Consider the following 16,549-nt stretch of genomic DNA (forward strand, 5'->3'; position numbering starts at 1 on the left):
TGTTCCTCAAAAAAACAAAGCTGATTCAGACAATTCTTTTCTGCGTTCTCATAATAGGACATGCAGAATATAGATAAATAGCTTCTTGTTAACCACAGCTGAATTCTTTCACAAAAAGAAAACCAGTCTTCTTTCTTAATAGTTCTTGTATGACCCTTAAACAGGAAAAAGACTAGGCAACCAGAATGACATGATTAAAGGGGCCGAGCCAGAACTAAGAAAAAGGTTAAGGGCAGGAGGAAGAACAGTTTGTTCCATGTCTGCAAGGAATTGGAGGACCGTCTGCCTGCAAGGCTGAGGACTAAGGAAGCACACCCACTGGATTAGCAATTTTTTTTTTTTTTTTTTGGAGACAGGGTCTTATTCCGTTGCCCAGGCTGGAGTGCAGTGGTGCAATCTCCGCTCACTGCAACCTCCACCTCCCGGGTTCAAGCAATTCCTCTGCCTGAGCCTCCCGAGTAGCTGGGACTACAGGTGCCCACCACCATGCCTGGCTAATTTTTGTATTTTCACTAGAGATGGGGTTTCACTATGTTGGCCAGGTTTGTATTAGCAACTTTCTTCGGACAGCACCTACCTCAAAAGGACCTAAAGGTCATACCCCTTATCCTCTTTTCAGAATAAGAAATTGTATTTCAGTATGAAGAGATACAATCCAGAGTCCCAGACAGGTTCAGAATAACCTTAACATAATATATTCCTCCAATGGCTGCAAGGAGTTAAAAACACAAAAAACTGAGTTGAAGGATTACCTATGTCCACCAAATAAAGGATTAGGCTATAAAGACCAGAGTCAGCATGTCATGGCACATACATTCCAAAGGAACACTGGCAATTTAAGACCTTTGCCATTTGACAAGATAAAGAAACAGTGTTGAGAAGGAGGAAAAGTCCAACCAAGAAAATAAAATTTAGTTGAAATAGCAAAAAGTGCCAAAAATGTGTGCTTAAACAAAGTCCTAGGAGTCCCAAGAATTCTGAGAAATTATCAGGTAGTATTATGATGAATGAAGATGACCAGTCAGTGAGTCCTGTGTGACGGTCATATACCTCAATAAAAACGATGGCATAGAATGTAAGAAATCTCGTTGGTCTCTTTTGTCAAAGCTCCCATGTTATTAAAGACACTCACCCTTAATTGTAAAAAGCAATATTTATTGGAAAGAAATATTACAGGAAGTCTCCTTAATTCCTGTAAGGCCAAATATGGTGCCACATTCCTCCCTTCCCCTCCTCCACACCCCTAAAATATCTCCGATTTGCTCAGAAATTCTCTACCCTGACTCCTGGAATCTCCCAGTTCCTCGCTCCAAAGCTAGGGCCTGCATTTACAATGTATATAGCTCCCAGAGGGCTCTGGAAGCAGCATGAAATAATGCTGCCTGACAGTTTGTTAGCTAATCAAAGGAAGATGGCTAGAAAGTCAATGAATTAAGGTGCTTTACTTGACAATTTATCTCAATAAACAGTTCTTAAACAAAGCCTTGTACAGGCCAGGAGGTAAGACGTTCTTCTGTAAAGTCAAACTTCCAAGATGTACTGGTTCACCAAAACCAATGGGCGATTCAAAGAAGTCTTTAAGGGAGTAATTATGCCAAGGGAAGAATCCACATATTCAAGACATAGCTTTCTTAAGAAGATGGAGCTATTTAATTTTAGCAAGGGCAGCTGCTCTTCTTTCTGTGTTCTGAAACAAGGCACGAATTAAAGCTTTTACTTCACTGGAAGAGAACGCAGCTGCCAGGGGTCCTTTTCCATCTGCCCACCTGCAAAACGAAAGATAGAGTTCCATTTCCTATTAGGTCTCTGAAGTATAAGCAAGACTTAAAAATTGCCTATTTGATCCAAATGCTTATTTGCTTGAAATGGAAATAAAACAAATCCTGGGCATCTTTCCTCTTCTTTATAGAACTGCCCCTCAATGTGTCTGACCTCTTTGCTCACCCACTACAACTGGTTATCAGCACAGCCAGATGAAGAGACCAAGTGAGGAATATGAGACTATTCTCCCTTATTCTATACCAAGGCCTCTTTGAACTAATAATGATGACCATACTCTCATGCCTTAGGCTTTATAAGTGTATTACAAAGTAACCACAGGCAACCAATTTTAACTGATGAAGGACTAGTACAAAAATATATAAAGAAGTCCCATGGATCAATAGTGAAACCACAAACAACCTATTAGAATAAAGGGCAAAAAAATATGAACAGGCATTACATAATAGAAGAAACATGAATGACCAATGAAAAGATGCTCAACATCATTAGAATTTAGGGAAATGCAAATTAAAATGACAATAACCTATCATTGCATGCCAATTAGATCAGCTGGAACTTTCCAGTCTGATAATTCCAAATACTGGTGAAAATGAGACTAAACAGGACAAATAAACTATGAAATAGTTGTACAATGGAATGATGCGGTGGTGAAAATGAACTGCAGCTACACATACCATCAAGAATGGATTTCAGGCCAGGCGTGGTGGCTCACACCTGTAATCCCAAAACTTTGGGAGGCCGAGGAAGGCGGATCACATGAGGTCAGGAGTTCAAGACCAGCCTAGCCAATATGGCAAAACCCCATCTCTACTGAAAATACAAATATTAGGCAGATGTGGTGACGGGCACCTTTAATCCCAGCTACTCGGGAGGCTGAGGCAGAAGACTTGCTGGAGCGTGGGAGGCAGAGGTTGCAGTGAGCCAATATCACACCACTGCACTCCAGCCTGGGCGACAGAGTGAGACTCTGTCTCAAAAAAAAAAAAAAAGGAATAGATTTCAAAAACATAATAATAATATTGAACAAAAGAAGCAAGTTACAGATGATTCTACTTATACCAAGTTCAAAAAAAGGCAAGTCTAAACTTTATGTTATTTAGGATATATGTAAATGGGGTAGAACTACAAAGAAAGGTAAGGAAATAAATAACATAAAAGTCAAGATAGTGGTTACCCCTCATGGAGAGCATTTGGAGAAGGGGATTCATGGGTCTTCAAAATACTGGTATTATTTTTCTTAAGTTGGGTAATAGGTACATGAAATTTATTCTTTTTCTTTACATTATAAATACAGAGTATATCTACTGTATTCCTTCACATGTATATTTTACAACTTTAGCCTTATATTTACACAAATCTCTGGGGGAAAAAAATTTCCTAGGCAGTAAAAAGAAGTTGAGTTATACTAGTGTTATAATTTTTCTTATAACAAGGAATTAATGATCATTCTTAGACTGCAAGAAGGCCCTTTAACAACAGAAAGAAAAATTCTTATCTGCTGCCCTCTGGAGCCTATTACTTAAAGGTGTCTTTGTTACCCGCTAAGGACTTGTAAATAATAAATGAATAAATCTAAACTTTGTAGTAAATGTGATTGGAGGTATTCTGATGTGATTTTTTTTCAAGCAGAGATCTCATTTACATTGTACAAACGACTAATATCTGCAACAAACAACTCAGACACGTCTAGCATGACTGGTCTAATATAACCAGACATCTGTAGTAAACCGAGCTAAAGCAGATAGACAAGTACCTATAGGGATGGAGATGACCTTAAGGCCTCTAGAGAGAGTCCTTTATGCAAGGTATACATACTGACCAATAATCTACCAAGACAATATAAAATCATCCATGGATGTGTAACTGACCCACATCTATTCTGCTTTGTGCAATGGCCTCTGCACACTATGATATGATATAGCATACACTCACTGGGCACAGCAACATTAACTGATGGTGTTGAGAGAAAACATCATCCACTACATTTGAGAAAAGATGAATCCCTTCTAAGTATATGGTGCTTAACCTCTAAAACTACTGCACTCCCTGCAGAAAGACTGCAGGTCAATCAAACAGTAGTCTGATGCTCAATATTTCAGACAGGTAAAAGTCACTTCTCTGTTAATATATCAAAGTAATTCTGAAAATGCATCCAGGCTGGCTTCAGTGGCTCATGCCTGTAATCCTAGCACTTTGGGAGGCCAGGAGTTTGAGACCAGCCTGGACAACATAGAGAAACCTCGTCTCTAAAACAAAACAAAACAAATAAATAATAAATAAAATAATAAAATAAAATAAATTAGCCAGGTGTGGTGGTAGGCACCTGTAATCCCAGCTACTCAGGAGGCTGAGGTGGGAGGATCCCTTGAGCCCACGAGTTTGAGGCTGCAGTGAGGAATGATTGAGCCACTGCACTCCAACCTGGGTGACAGAGTAAGACCATGTCTCAAAAAAAAAAAAAAGCATCCACTGCTCCTTAAAGTGAGCAACAATTTCCATCCAAATGTCAGAAGGCTATAATCCTTACAGTTGCCAGATCACTTGTACAGCATGCCAAACCACATACTCAAGACCAAAATAATATGGATGAGAAGTCTTTATGCTATCAAATATGGGAAAGTGGTAATGAGATCTGCATTATGATAGATCATGAAAAGGCCCCAGCTACTGCTACTCAATATGAAAGTCTTGCATGAGTAACATCAGGAAACAGGGAAAAGCCCTGCTATCACGGGCACTATTACTCTCTTGTAGCTATGGAGAGTTATATGCCTCTATAGAAGGGTTACACATACCGATCCCCAATTTCTTGCAAGCTGGCTTGTAGCATCATCATCAATTCCTTGAATGGCATCCATTTTGGCACATAGACTGGAACCTCTTCTTGATATTTCTTGTTCTTGCTTTCTTCAGATAAAGGTGCAAATACTTGGGGTCCTTCATCCATCACTGTTTTGCATAAGGAATATAACCTATCACCATCTTCAGTAGATATGTCCTGGTTTTGCACAGAGGAAACACAATAGAATAGAATTGGGCCAGCTCAGAAGTGGGGAAAGGGCAGCAGATCTTTGATGCATGCTGTCCAGGTGGGTCAGCTACAACATGTTTTCCAACCAATTTGGAACAACTTACTAGACACTACATCAGTTCTCTGACAATACTTCTATATAAGAATGACACAAAATATGTTTCAACAGATTGTCAGTAATTTAGTTTGCCTGCATGAAAGAGCCTGTTTCTCCAATAGAATGTCGCACAGCTTGTTGCAAAGCAGGGGATGTGATTACAAATAGGGATTTAGTCAATCTATGATTTAGAGGCATCAGCTGGCCAAGTCCAGACAATTTTCCTGAAGAATCACATGTAAAATTTAAACTGCAACAGTGTGTTGGAAAAATGGAACCTGCACAAGACTGCATTCACTTTACTAAATCAAATTATTGAGTTTACTTGCAAATTAAATGACTTTACACTATGCAACGCATCTCAGGACCACTACCCAGTTTCTAACTTCCTCATTCATAATCTAGATGGTAGGCTGAGAAATAGTTCAATCCTACTTTCGTATAAAAGAGATTAACCAGTTTCTAGCAAAACAGATATAAAACAAAACTGAAAAAAAAAAAATAACAGCATGAGTTAGACATGAAACATGAACAATTTCTTCAACATCACTTTCTTAGCAAAGTCACAATCTGGGACATGAATTGCATCTCAAGGCTGGTGTAGCATCTAATGGCCCTTACCTCTAGGGCAGTAATTTTGCCAATGACCTCAGAAATTGCTGTATTGAGTAAAGTCCCCATAGCCTTGCAATATATATTCACTGGCAGGACATCCTGCCACACAATTCCAAGTCTCTTTAGTTGGTGCAGTACCTGTAGAAGAATACAGCTATTTACAAGGAAGAAAGATTATTGTGACTCATATTTTCCAGATTTACATTTATCATTTGTGAGTTCATTGGGAAAGTGGCATTATGCCAAAATGAGGTAAAGTAACTAAGGATATATGCTTCTTGAACATTTAACCATAGTGATATCCCTGGTAGATGAAAAGCAGACTCATCAACCTGAGGATAGGAAAACTGCAGCAAAAAGATAAATCACTTAAGAAAGGGGAGCATTAAGATAAAAGCCAGTATTTCAAATTCCCAAATCTAAGTTCAGGAATCAACTACTTGCCACAACAGACTTTCTAGGTAACAAGTTGCAATTATTGAGTCAATGAAAAGATAGTTTCGTGTTGTCTTGGTGGGAGAGGGGAAGAAAAAGTTCTTAAACATGATTGTAAAAGGTATCTAGATTTTCCAAAGGTGGGGGTGCAGGGAATCAACTGAGTACTTGTTACATATTGTTTTCTGCTTTAAAAAAGCAAACAAAAAAAAAAGGCATCTAAGGATAGATACAAATTTCAGTGCTAGCAAGAGCCTCCTACCTGCCGGACTGCTTTACTTGCTGCAGAATAATTCTCTTCATCGTCCATATTTGAAAAGTTTCTAGCACTTGATAATCTTTCCAGAAGTTCACCTTTCTGTGCCCGCATTTGGGCCAAAAAGCATTCTGTCCCTATGATGGAAAAACAGAATAAAAAATTTTAAAAGGTGTTCAATTACACACTGCAAAACCAGGATAGACAAGAGATGCATAAACCATGTATCTGTTCTGCCTATATAAAAATAAATGCTAGATAATATCATAAAGCTCCCCTAAAGCTACTAGAAACAATCACTTTGAATACATTAGCCCGTTCCTCAAACCCCACCCTCCAGATAATATTTTCCAGTAGTTTGCTTAGAGCCCGAGTCAGCTAAGAAAAATTACTATAGAAAAAAGAACTACTCATTATTCTGATGTATCTACACCAACTAGGGAAAAATCAAGAATTGAAAAGCTAAGTGAAACACATAGATTCTCTGCTATGATCAACATATTGATTTACTCCACATTTCATTTCTTTTGACTTTTAGTAATCCCGAGTAAAACTAAGGGAGATGTAAGATGGGGGAGCTGTCTTGGGGTTTTGCAAAAGAACTAGCACTGACATTAGTGAGCTCTTACCAACAATACAAACAAAATTGTCACATTATAAATCCTATTATGTGAATCCTGACCTGGCAAATTCAATGCACACTAGGACTGCAGTTTGGAACTCTAACGTACCATGAAATCATGTTACAAAAAAGTAAAAATGTCTCCCACAAAGACTACACTCACCTTATAAATTATATAACTGGAAACACTTGCAAATTAAATGCCCTCCCACTTTCTGATACAGCTCAGGACCACCACCTAATTTCTAATTATCTCATTCAAAAACTATAAAGATACTATGTTGACAAGCTGCATAATCCATATGCTTTCCTACATTGAAAGTATCAGTTACCAAGTCTCCTGAAGCCAGGTACAAGATCCACAAAAGTAGCAGTGCCATCACAAAGAATGGGGGCAAGACGCAATCTGAACTGATGCCCGAGGGTCAGCAAGTGGTGAGCAATGTACGTACAGTTGTTGTGATGAATAGCGGCCAACTGGGGAAGTTTTTGAAGGTTCTCCCTAGGCCAGAAGGAGGGGTAGAAAAACAAAGCAACCACCTGTTACTGAAGCTGGGGTTGATGAAAGTCACGACTTCCCTAATGTATTTCCAGGCTTTAATAACTGTCTAGTTTCTAAATGCTATACATAACAAGATACAATCTCATCACTCTCACTCCCACTCCCAGAGGGAGGCTGTTCTGCCTGAATGGGATTTTATCCTATAAAACTATCCTGGTGAGTAACAATAAAGAAAGATTAAGGGAATCAAGATGTTTGCCTGAGTCAACTTTTTGCACTGAAAACCTAGCACAGCTATGCATAATAATGTCCTTGAAATTTTACACAGATACATCTATGGAAATACAGGTTTACTTCACCTTTCTCCAAATTCCTACTTCAGTCATATAATGAAGTGTTCAATTATTTTCTAATTCACTAGTTTTCAAAAACTGACTAGATTAGAGTCACCTGGGAATTTTAAAAAAACACAGATGTTTAGACTTTACCCCAAACAAATTAAATCACAAGCTCTAAGAGTGAAATCACAGCATTTATGTTTTAAAATCTTCCCAGGTGATTTTAATTTTCATCCAGGATTGAAAATCACTGCTTTAATTCTTCTACACATATTAGTCTTATCTACCCAGCTTGGGAAGAAATCTTGTCTTATATTTCTGCTATCTACCCACTAACAGCCATTCAATTAACAGTTTCTAGTTTGCTAACTCAATATAAAACTAGGATATACAAGTCAGAAGCCAACAAACTAAGATAACTAAGATAGTTCTCATTTCCAGCTACACATCAGAATCACCTGTGGGGCTTAAAAAAAAAAAACACACCTGGGTCTTACATCAGACATAAATCAAATGCTCTAGGAAGAGAGTAAATATGTATATTTTTAAAGCTCCATAAGTTATTCTAAAATACTGCCCAAAGTCTGGCCGGTGCAGTGGCTCACAATTGTAATACCATCATTTTGAGAGACCAAGGCAGGAGGATCACTTGAGCCAAGGAGTTCAAGACCAGCCTGGGCAACATATACAGACCCTATCATTACAAAAATAATAAACAATGTTAGACAGGTGTGGTGGTGTGTGCCTGTGGTCCCAGCTACTTGGAAGGCTAAGATGGGAAGATCACCTGAGCCCAGTAGGTCGAGGCTGCAATGAGCCATGATTGCACCACTGCACTCCAGCCTAGGCAACAGAGTTAGACTCTGTCTCAAAATATGAAATTAAATGAATGGAGTGAAATTGAAATGAAATGAAACGATATAAAAATACTGCTAAAGCTGAGAACCGTTATCTAAGGACAGTGGTTCTCAAAATGTGGTCCCATGACAGGCAACATCAGCATCACCTGGAAATTTGCTAAAAATCCAAGCCCCACTCCAGACCTACTGAATCAGAAACCTTGGGCATGGATCAAGCAATCTGTGTTTTAACAAGCCTTCCACGTGATTCTGATGCACACTAAAGTTCCGAGGTTATACAAAGGAGAAAGAGAGGCAAATCTAACTCCACTCCTGTCTTTAAATCCCCAAGGACAAGGCTGTCAGCTAACGCAAATGTTTTCTCTTTTCTTTTGCTTGACTAAGTAAAAAATGAAATAAGAATGTTAAACCACAGTAAAGAGAATACAAATAAAACTAATAAGGTTCACAATAAGGGTTTATAATAAAAACAACAGGTGAGCCTAGTTAAAAACATCCCGATTATTCAAAAATCTGAACTAAAAAATACTTTAAATAGTAAACAGCTTTTTTTTTTTTTTTTTTTTTTGGTTTTTTGTTTCTTTGTTTTAATTAGAGACGAGGGTCTCACTATGTTGCTCAAACTAATCTCGAACTTCTGGCCTCAAACAATCCTCCCACCTCTGCTTTCCAAGGTTCTGGGATTACAAGTGTGAGCCACTGTGCCTGGCAGATTTTTGTCTCTGAAATTCAGAGTTCTTGGCTAAGGAATAGCTTTGTTGACATGTTATCAAAGATATTTATGAAAAACATCTAAACATTTTAATTCAAATAACAAAGAAAACTGAACTAGAGGCTGAAAGTTAAGTAAAGGCAGTTCTGAAAATGCTTAGCAGCAAAACAAGGTAGTTCTTTTGAGTTTTAAAATGTGCATCATGAACTACACTGCAAGATTATAATATCCTAATTAATTTAGTAATAAATGACCAAATCCTTTAAATATGCGTTTTAAAATGATTTACTGCATTTTAGTGTGAATGTTAGTAAACAAAATATCTTTAGTGGGAATATAAAATTATTTGTTTTAACTTAACTTCCACATCTTAGACATACAATTATTATATAGAAATGAGATACAGTGGTACTTACTTGTGATATGTTGGTACAACATCATGGAACAAATGGAAGATATTCCTCACTGAGTAGAAAAGTTGAACAGCACTAAAAAGAAAACATAGACTTAACAGAAATGCCTAAGAATACACTAAAAACAAGAAAAAAATTTAAACTAAGTGCATCTTCAGTGAGAGTCATAAGCAAAAACTACAGTTGCACAGAACACCTGCCTTGGTTGCTGGAAAACACCATTAATCTAGATGGAAATATAGTCTCAACCAGTATTTACTAACCAGACTACAATTCCAAACACCTGGATGCATTAATGATAGTAAGAAGAGCAGCATTCAACCCAAAGCCTCTTTTCTATTTATCAATTTCTGTTCTGCCAGTACCCAGAGTATTCCTTCAGTAACAAATGGAGCTAAGCCTCAAGCAAATGTCACCTACTCACTGACGCACTCTGCAAAGGGCAAGGTATCAATAAAAGCACTCGCTTGGTTCTTTTAGAATCAGTCTGACTTTCAGCTTTCACTTTTTCTCCTTCTTACCTCAATGCAAGGTGAATCAACATTTCTAGGATAGAATCTAGCCCTCAAGATTTTTTGCCCTTTAAATCTAGCCTTAAAACACCTACAGATTATTATTAAAATGCACTTTTAAAAGGCAAACATAAGGTTTGTGCAACTTACCTCTACATAAGAATATCTTAAGCTACGTACCTTAAAAGCTTACAGGGATTTAATAAATATTTAGGGAAATAAGTCATACCCAAAAACCCTGTTACTATTTGATTATTATAATACCTGATTAAATTATTTCATTTTCGCTGCAGGAGCTGCTGTTTGAGTTTGATAATGAAAAAGGGGGTTGTTGCATTGTAGCTGTGGTTTTGTTTGTCCTGTTAAAAACTATTACTTTTAGTGGAAAGAATGTCCATAGATAGTCAGTATACAAATACTGTTTGGTGTTTTGTGTTCCCAAAAAATTTAAGAAATATTGCCCTCATCTCTAACTTCTGGTCTGATATATTTCAGGAGAGTGCCATGTGAAGAAACAGTCCTATATTCATTTTGCCAACAGTCACTCCTATATTCATTTCTTCCTTCTTACAATTAACTCTGAATGGACATGTGAATGTAATGATTCATTAAAGCTAGGGAAGTATCTTGGGAGACATGTTCTTCCTAGAGCAGAATAAAATAAAGAGGTTATCTCACGATAAAAATTGAACTTGGGAAGTCCATCTAAAGATGCAATTTGATTGGGCCAAACCCTAACTGAAACTGTTTTCTCTATGAGGATAGGAAGAATGAAATTGCTAAATGCAGATTCAAACTAAAGAAGCTTTTATAAATCTGCTCTGCAATCAACTTGGTCCACACTCTGCCATTTTCTTCTCAATTTAGTCTAGGAGTAGGGAAGAAGCTTATTGAACAAAAACAGATTCCATATAAGATAATGGAGTAGAATTTAAGGTAACGTGAATGCAATATAGATTAGAAGTCATCTTGAAAGAGTGAAGCCAGATCTTTGGCATGTTCCATTCTTTTCCTTCTACCTTTGGCTGCCTAACAAATTGTTATTGCTTCAAATATAAACATTTAAAATATAAATGAATTAGGGACTGGGTTACAAAAGGTAAAAAGAATGCTAAGCTAAAGAGCCTGAGCAAGCTGGAATAGAAGATATAACTATTACCCACTGCCAACACAATAATAAACATTTGAGTATTAATCATTTTCCAGGTAGGATTCTAAGTTCTTTGCATGTGTTTTCTCATATAATATCATTCAATTCAAATAAAAAGTAAAAATTCAACAACAATTGAAGAACTTTTTGTTAAAAAGTGATTAACAATTTTTCATGTCAAAAAAATCCATTTGTCCATCCATACAAGTGCACCTACTTCCTATACCTTGCTCAAACATCTATGCTATTGCAAATAAAAGTCAGAGATAGACATAAATCTGTGTGATGCACTGGGTTTTTGTTTTGTTTTGTTTTGTTTTTTCCAGAAAAAGCATTAACTTCTAGGATATGAAAACCCAAAGAATTCCAGCTAATTTTCCTGATAAACATCTAGTTAGATACGCATTTAACCAAGTCATTGCCATTTTCACACAACCCAGAATTCGTACCATTGATCACTACTGGTTGTTGCCTCTAGTAAAGTCTGATAGGCGAGTTCCATTAATTTCTTCACAGACTCGCTGATACGGCATGTGGGCAAGGAAAAGGAATGTTGGTCCAATGTATTTTCAGGCTCTAAATTCATCACTTCGTGGTACTGAGTATTGGACACTTTCTGTACTTCCAGTTTGTTATCCTCATCAGGAGTGGGTAACTCCGGCACATTTATCTTAGAATCAGGAATAATCTAAGATTCAAACACAAAAATACAGAAAATATATTGTTTTCAGAATAATTCAAATATAAGCACACGACCGGGCATGGTGGCTCACGCCTGTAATCCCAGCACTTTGGGAGGCCGAGGCGGGCAGATCACGAGGTCAGGAGATCGAGACCATCCTGGCTAACACGGTGAAACCCTGTCTCTACTAAAAATACAAAAAATTGGCCGGGCGTGGCAGCGTGCACCTGTAGTCCCAGCTACTCGGGAGGCTGAGGCAGGAGAACGGCGCAAATCCGGGAGGCGGAGCTTGCAGTGAGCGGAGCTTGTAGTGAGCTGAGATCGTGCCACTGCACTCCAGCCTGGGCGACAGAGCAAGACTCCGTCTCAAAAAAAAAACAAATATAAGCACACGGTGAAGAATAAGATACTGCTTGCTTTCATGATACAGCTACGGCTCTACAGAGTAATTAAAAGATTTCAATAAATATGACAATATTTTAATGACTGCTGAATCCTAGATGAAAGCACGTCATAAGTGATAAACAATTCCCTTAATCCCCTTTACTGTGACATTCTTCTAAGCACTCTTTTTGAGACAGGGTCTTGCTCTGTCACCCAGGCTGGAGTGCAGTGGCACAATCATAGCTCACTGTAGCCTCAACCTCCCATGTAGCTGGGACTACAGGCACCCACCTCACCCAGCTAATTTACTTTTATTTTTAGTAGAGAAAAGGTCTTGCTATATGGCCCAGGCTGGTCTCGAACACCTGGGCTCAAGTCATTCTCCCTCCTCGACTTCCCAAAGTGCATGGATTATAGGCATGAGCAAACGCACCCGGCCTCAAGCATTCTTAATCTTGGCTGAAATAGCAAAGCTGTGCAACTGGCCTAAGATTTCAGCTAAATAAAAAGACCTTCAAAAATCATCTGTCTCATACTAGACTATTAGTATTACAGAGCAGCATAATTTGGGGTTCCACTGTCTAGATTCTTGAACAAATTATTTTGTACCAGGCACATGTGTTGGCTTAGTCTAAGAAATAACTCATTCAAACTAGCATATCCTCCCCTTCTTAAAAAAAAAAAAAAAAAGCTTCAATCGAAAATTTCCTTTGTCGGGACTAAATGAAAGAACAGTAGGCTGTGAATGTGAAAACAGTAATATTTTTCACCCTAACTTTTAACAACGTCATTTAACCTCTCTGGATCTCAATTTTCTCACTGTAAAATAAATAATATACTAATAATGGCTTTTGAACCTTATTCCTCAAAGATACTTCAGGGATTAAAAAAAAAAAAAAAAAGATAAAGCATGTAGAGGCAGCAGGCTCCCTACTCCCACTGCAAGAATAACAACTTTGCACATACTGGACTTTGACAGAGATTTTCTGGCAGAAAAGGTTCAAAGTCTAATAAAACTATTTAAGTCAGTGGACTTGGCTTTCTAATCTGTAAAATGGTATAATAATATCTACTTTAGAGAGCTGTTATGAAGTTTAAATGAGAATACAAATATCAGGGACTGGGTAGTCAAAAATTATGGCTAAGATTAGAATGATGATGAAAAAATTTACTTACAGAGATGATTTAAAATGCTAATCTTTGTCTGAAAAATAGTGGGCCTGGATACATAAGATTCGAAAAGGTGACTTCATGAGGAGGGGCAAAGGAAACTAAGACGGAAGAATGTTAGACCTAGTAAGATGTCTCTTAAGACAAAATGTAAAAACCAAACAACAACAAAAAACACAACTATAGATCTTTTGGGAAAACAGTGAGTACACATAGGGGAATAAAGAGAATTGAGAAACAGACCATGAAAAACAATTAAGTTGAAAATGTTTTTTAGAAAAGGGAAGAGGAGCTTTTTTCAAAGTTGGGAAGTTTAGAAAATCTAATTCCAGGGCCTAAATGCCAAGAGAAAGAACCAGCTGGAATCTAAAGCAGTGGTTCTCAATCAGGGACAATTCTGTCTTAAAGGGGGCATTTGGCAATGTCTGGAGATATTTTTGCTTGTCACAACTGGAAGAGGTGCTACTAGAATCTAGGGAACAGAGGTCAGGGATGCTGCTAAATATCCCATAGGACAGTCCCCCACAGCAAAGAATTATCTGGTCCCAAATGTTAACACTGCCACTGCTGAGACGTCCTGACCTAGAGGAAGCCACATTAGGATTTGAGTACTCAGGAAAAATGCAGTTTTACAAACTCTCAAAATTACTTAAGTAGGAAACTCAGATTATCTAGTTCAATTCTCTCACAGTACAGAAGAGGAAAATGAGGTTCAACAAGGTGAGAAGATTAAGCCCAGAGTCACACAGCAATTCAGCAGTAATGCTGTTTACATCAAGGAGTTGTGAGATATATATGAATTCATTTACCAAAGGTAATCAGTAAGCACATGAGCACTGAGTACATAGTAGTAGTATGTATGTACCAGGTATTTTCTTAGTGCTGGAGATATAACGGTAAACAAAACAGTCAAAAAAACAAAACAAAACAAAACAACAACAAAACTCTACCCTCATGGAGCTTACTTTCTAGAGGGAGAAACAACAAACAATTCATATAAAATGTTGGTTGATGATATAATAAAAAGAAAAATACACCAAGGAAGGGGTACAGGAAATAGGGCAGGTTATAATTTTTTTTAAGTGATCAGAAAGTACTTTTTAAAAAGCAAATCATGTGATCTGCGGTAAGAATATTCCATGCAGAGGTAACAAGTGGTTCAGAGATTCTGAAACAAAGTAGGCCTAGCACATTCAAGGAACAGAAATAAGTCCAGGATGCCTGCAGCACAGTGAAGGATGAATGCAATAGAAAATAGAGTCAGAGAGGCAATAGGAGGCAGATCAGATAAGGCCTTGTAGTCCACTGTAAGGCTACTGGGTCTTCTCTAAATAAGATGGGAAGACACTGGACTTTCTGCAGAAGAGTGACATAATCAATTGACATTTATGTTAAAAGAAACCACAGCCCAATTCAAGGTATATACATTATTTCATACATGTAAGATATGAAAAAAAAAAGGTCAAAGGTCCACTGCCTTTACAGGTAATTATTTATATCCTATCTTTTTATTTACCTTTTTATTATTTTAACTTTAAAACTAGTCTCTCTATTAGATGAAGTCAACACTTTCATAATAGGATATAATTTCTGGACATAATGTAGCCCAAGTGTACCTGTCACAAAGTTGTGTCCTAAGACCTTCAGAAATAAAGATGAGAATAATCTACTGTCTCACTTCAACAATAATAATCCATTACATGTATGTAGACTTTTTCAATTTATACAAGGCTTTCATGTGCATTATCGTATCTGCACTTCACAATACCCAGTGGAAGAGGTGGAGATTAGGACCACTTTAAAGGAGACAAAACCAATGTAAAAAAGATTGATAACTTGACTCAGCTCAACAACCGTCATCCTCTCTTCCACTTTAGTATATGCATCTCAAAATGAGTTGCTTTCTCATATACAATGCTTCATACACAATGCAATATAACACTGGTACCTTCACAGTGTTATGAATTTCTGAGGTCATTAGATTTCTGGCTGCCACAATCACATCCTGGCACTTTTTGTTTGCAAAATGAGAATTGATGTTACGAGCGTATTTCAGCAAATCTGTAGTATCTCCTTTTAAAAATCTCATTTCCTTTAGGGCATTTTCAAATTCTTCAGTGGACTGTATGATCTGAGATACAAAAGAAAAAAAAGAAAAGAATCATATACATATATTCCATTACAATATTAGAATTTCAAATCCAATGTATAAAAAAATGAGGACCAAGCTGGTCATTTTAGAATGGACCATCAATTACTAGGTATAAAAATATACATATTTCCAGCCTTAAATTCATTAGAAAGAATATCTTCAGTAGAAATGTCTGACTCTACTTAGTAAAAATACAAAGATCTTTAAAATAAATATACTTATTTTAGCATTCAAGGAAACACTAAAAAGAAGCAAAAAGTAAAATGTCACACAATAGCTATTATAGCTGATGTAAGTATAAATGAACATAAAGAAAATATATTTAATAAGAAAAGAAACTTCTGCAGTTAAAGAGGTAGGAAGCCAGGAGAAAAATGAAGTTATATGGAATTTGTCTCTATTCCTTATTAATAATTTACTTAAAGGTATAACTAAAGAACAAACTATCTCCAAGGAAAAACAAAAGAGAGCAATAAGAATCAACAGTGTCTTAAAACCTTCTGTGCTATCTCAGCTCTTTACCTCTTCATATTGCTGTAATTTGCTGCTATTTGTTGGAATCGAATAAACCAAACAGTTTTTGATGAGGCACTCAGACAAGTCCTCCCAGATCATGTCTCCAAGCATCTCAGCCAATGGGACAGTAGATGTTTTTTCATTTTCCAGGTCAGTGTCAAGTGGCAAATCTGAATTTTTTAAAAAAAGAAGTTTTAAACAAGAAACCATTCGCAGTCCTGGAATATTCTTAGGTTTTCTAGAATTCTTTAATTTTAAGATGATGGGGAAGAAAACAGCACAGATAATTCTACAGCCTTCTCAACTGACTGCGTGGGACA

At 37.2% G+C, this 16,549-nt stretch overlaps 1 protein-coding gene across 1 annotated transcript in view; it reads right to left on the reverse strand.

Moving 5' to 3' along the window:
• Positions 1-1,138: 1,138 nt before the first annotated feature.
• ZW10 (zw10 kinetochore protein) overlaps positions 1,139-16,549 on the reverse strand; it is a 40,900-nt gene continuing 25,489 nt past the window's right edge. Inside the window, exons 8-16 of the mRNA XM_004052154.5 lie at positions 16,236-16,399; positions 15,510-15,692; positions 11,775-12,013; positions 9,667-9,738; positions 7,171-7,340; positions 6,223-6,353; positions 5,532-5,663; positions 4,578-4,780; positions 1,139-1,766 (exon numbers count right to left, since the gene is read on the reverse strand). Of these exons, the coding sequence (XP_004052202.4) occupies positions 1,646-1,766; positions 4,578-4,780; positions 5,532-5,663; positions 6,223-6,353; positions 7,171-7,340; positions 9,667-9,738; positions 11,775-12,013; positions 15,510-15,692; positions 16,236-16,399 (1,415 nt within the window). The 3' untranslated portion in view covers positions 1,139-1,645. The remainder of the gene's footprint in view (positions 1,767-4,577; positions 4,781-5,531; positions 5,664-6,222; positions 6,354-7,170; positions 7,341-9,666; positions 9,739-11,774; positions 12,014-15,509; positions 15,693-16,235; positions 16,400-16,549) is intronic.

Source organism: Gorilla gorilla, chromosome 9 (genome assembly GCF_029281585.2).
Source record: "Gorilla gorilla gorilla isolate KB3781 chromosome 9, NHGRI_mGorGor1-v2.1_pri, whole genome shotgun sequence".
Taxonomy (NCBI): domain Eukaryota; kingdom Metazoa; phylum Chordata; class Mammalia; order Primates; family Hominidae; genus Gorilla; species Gorilla gorilla.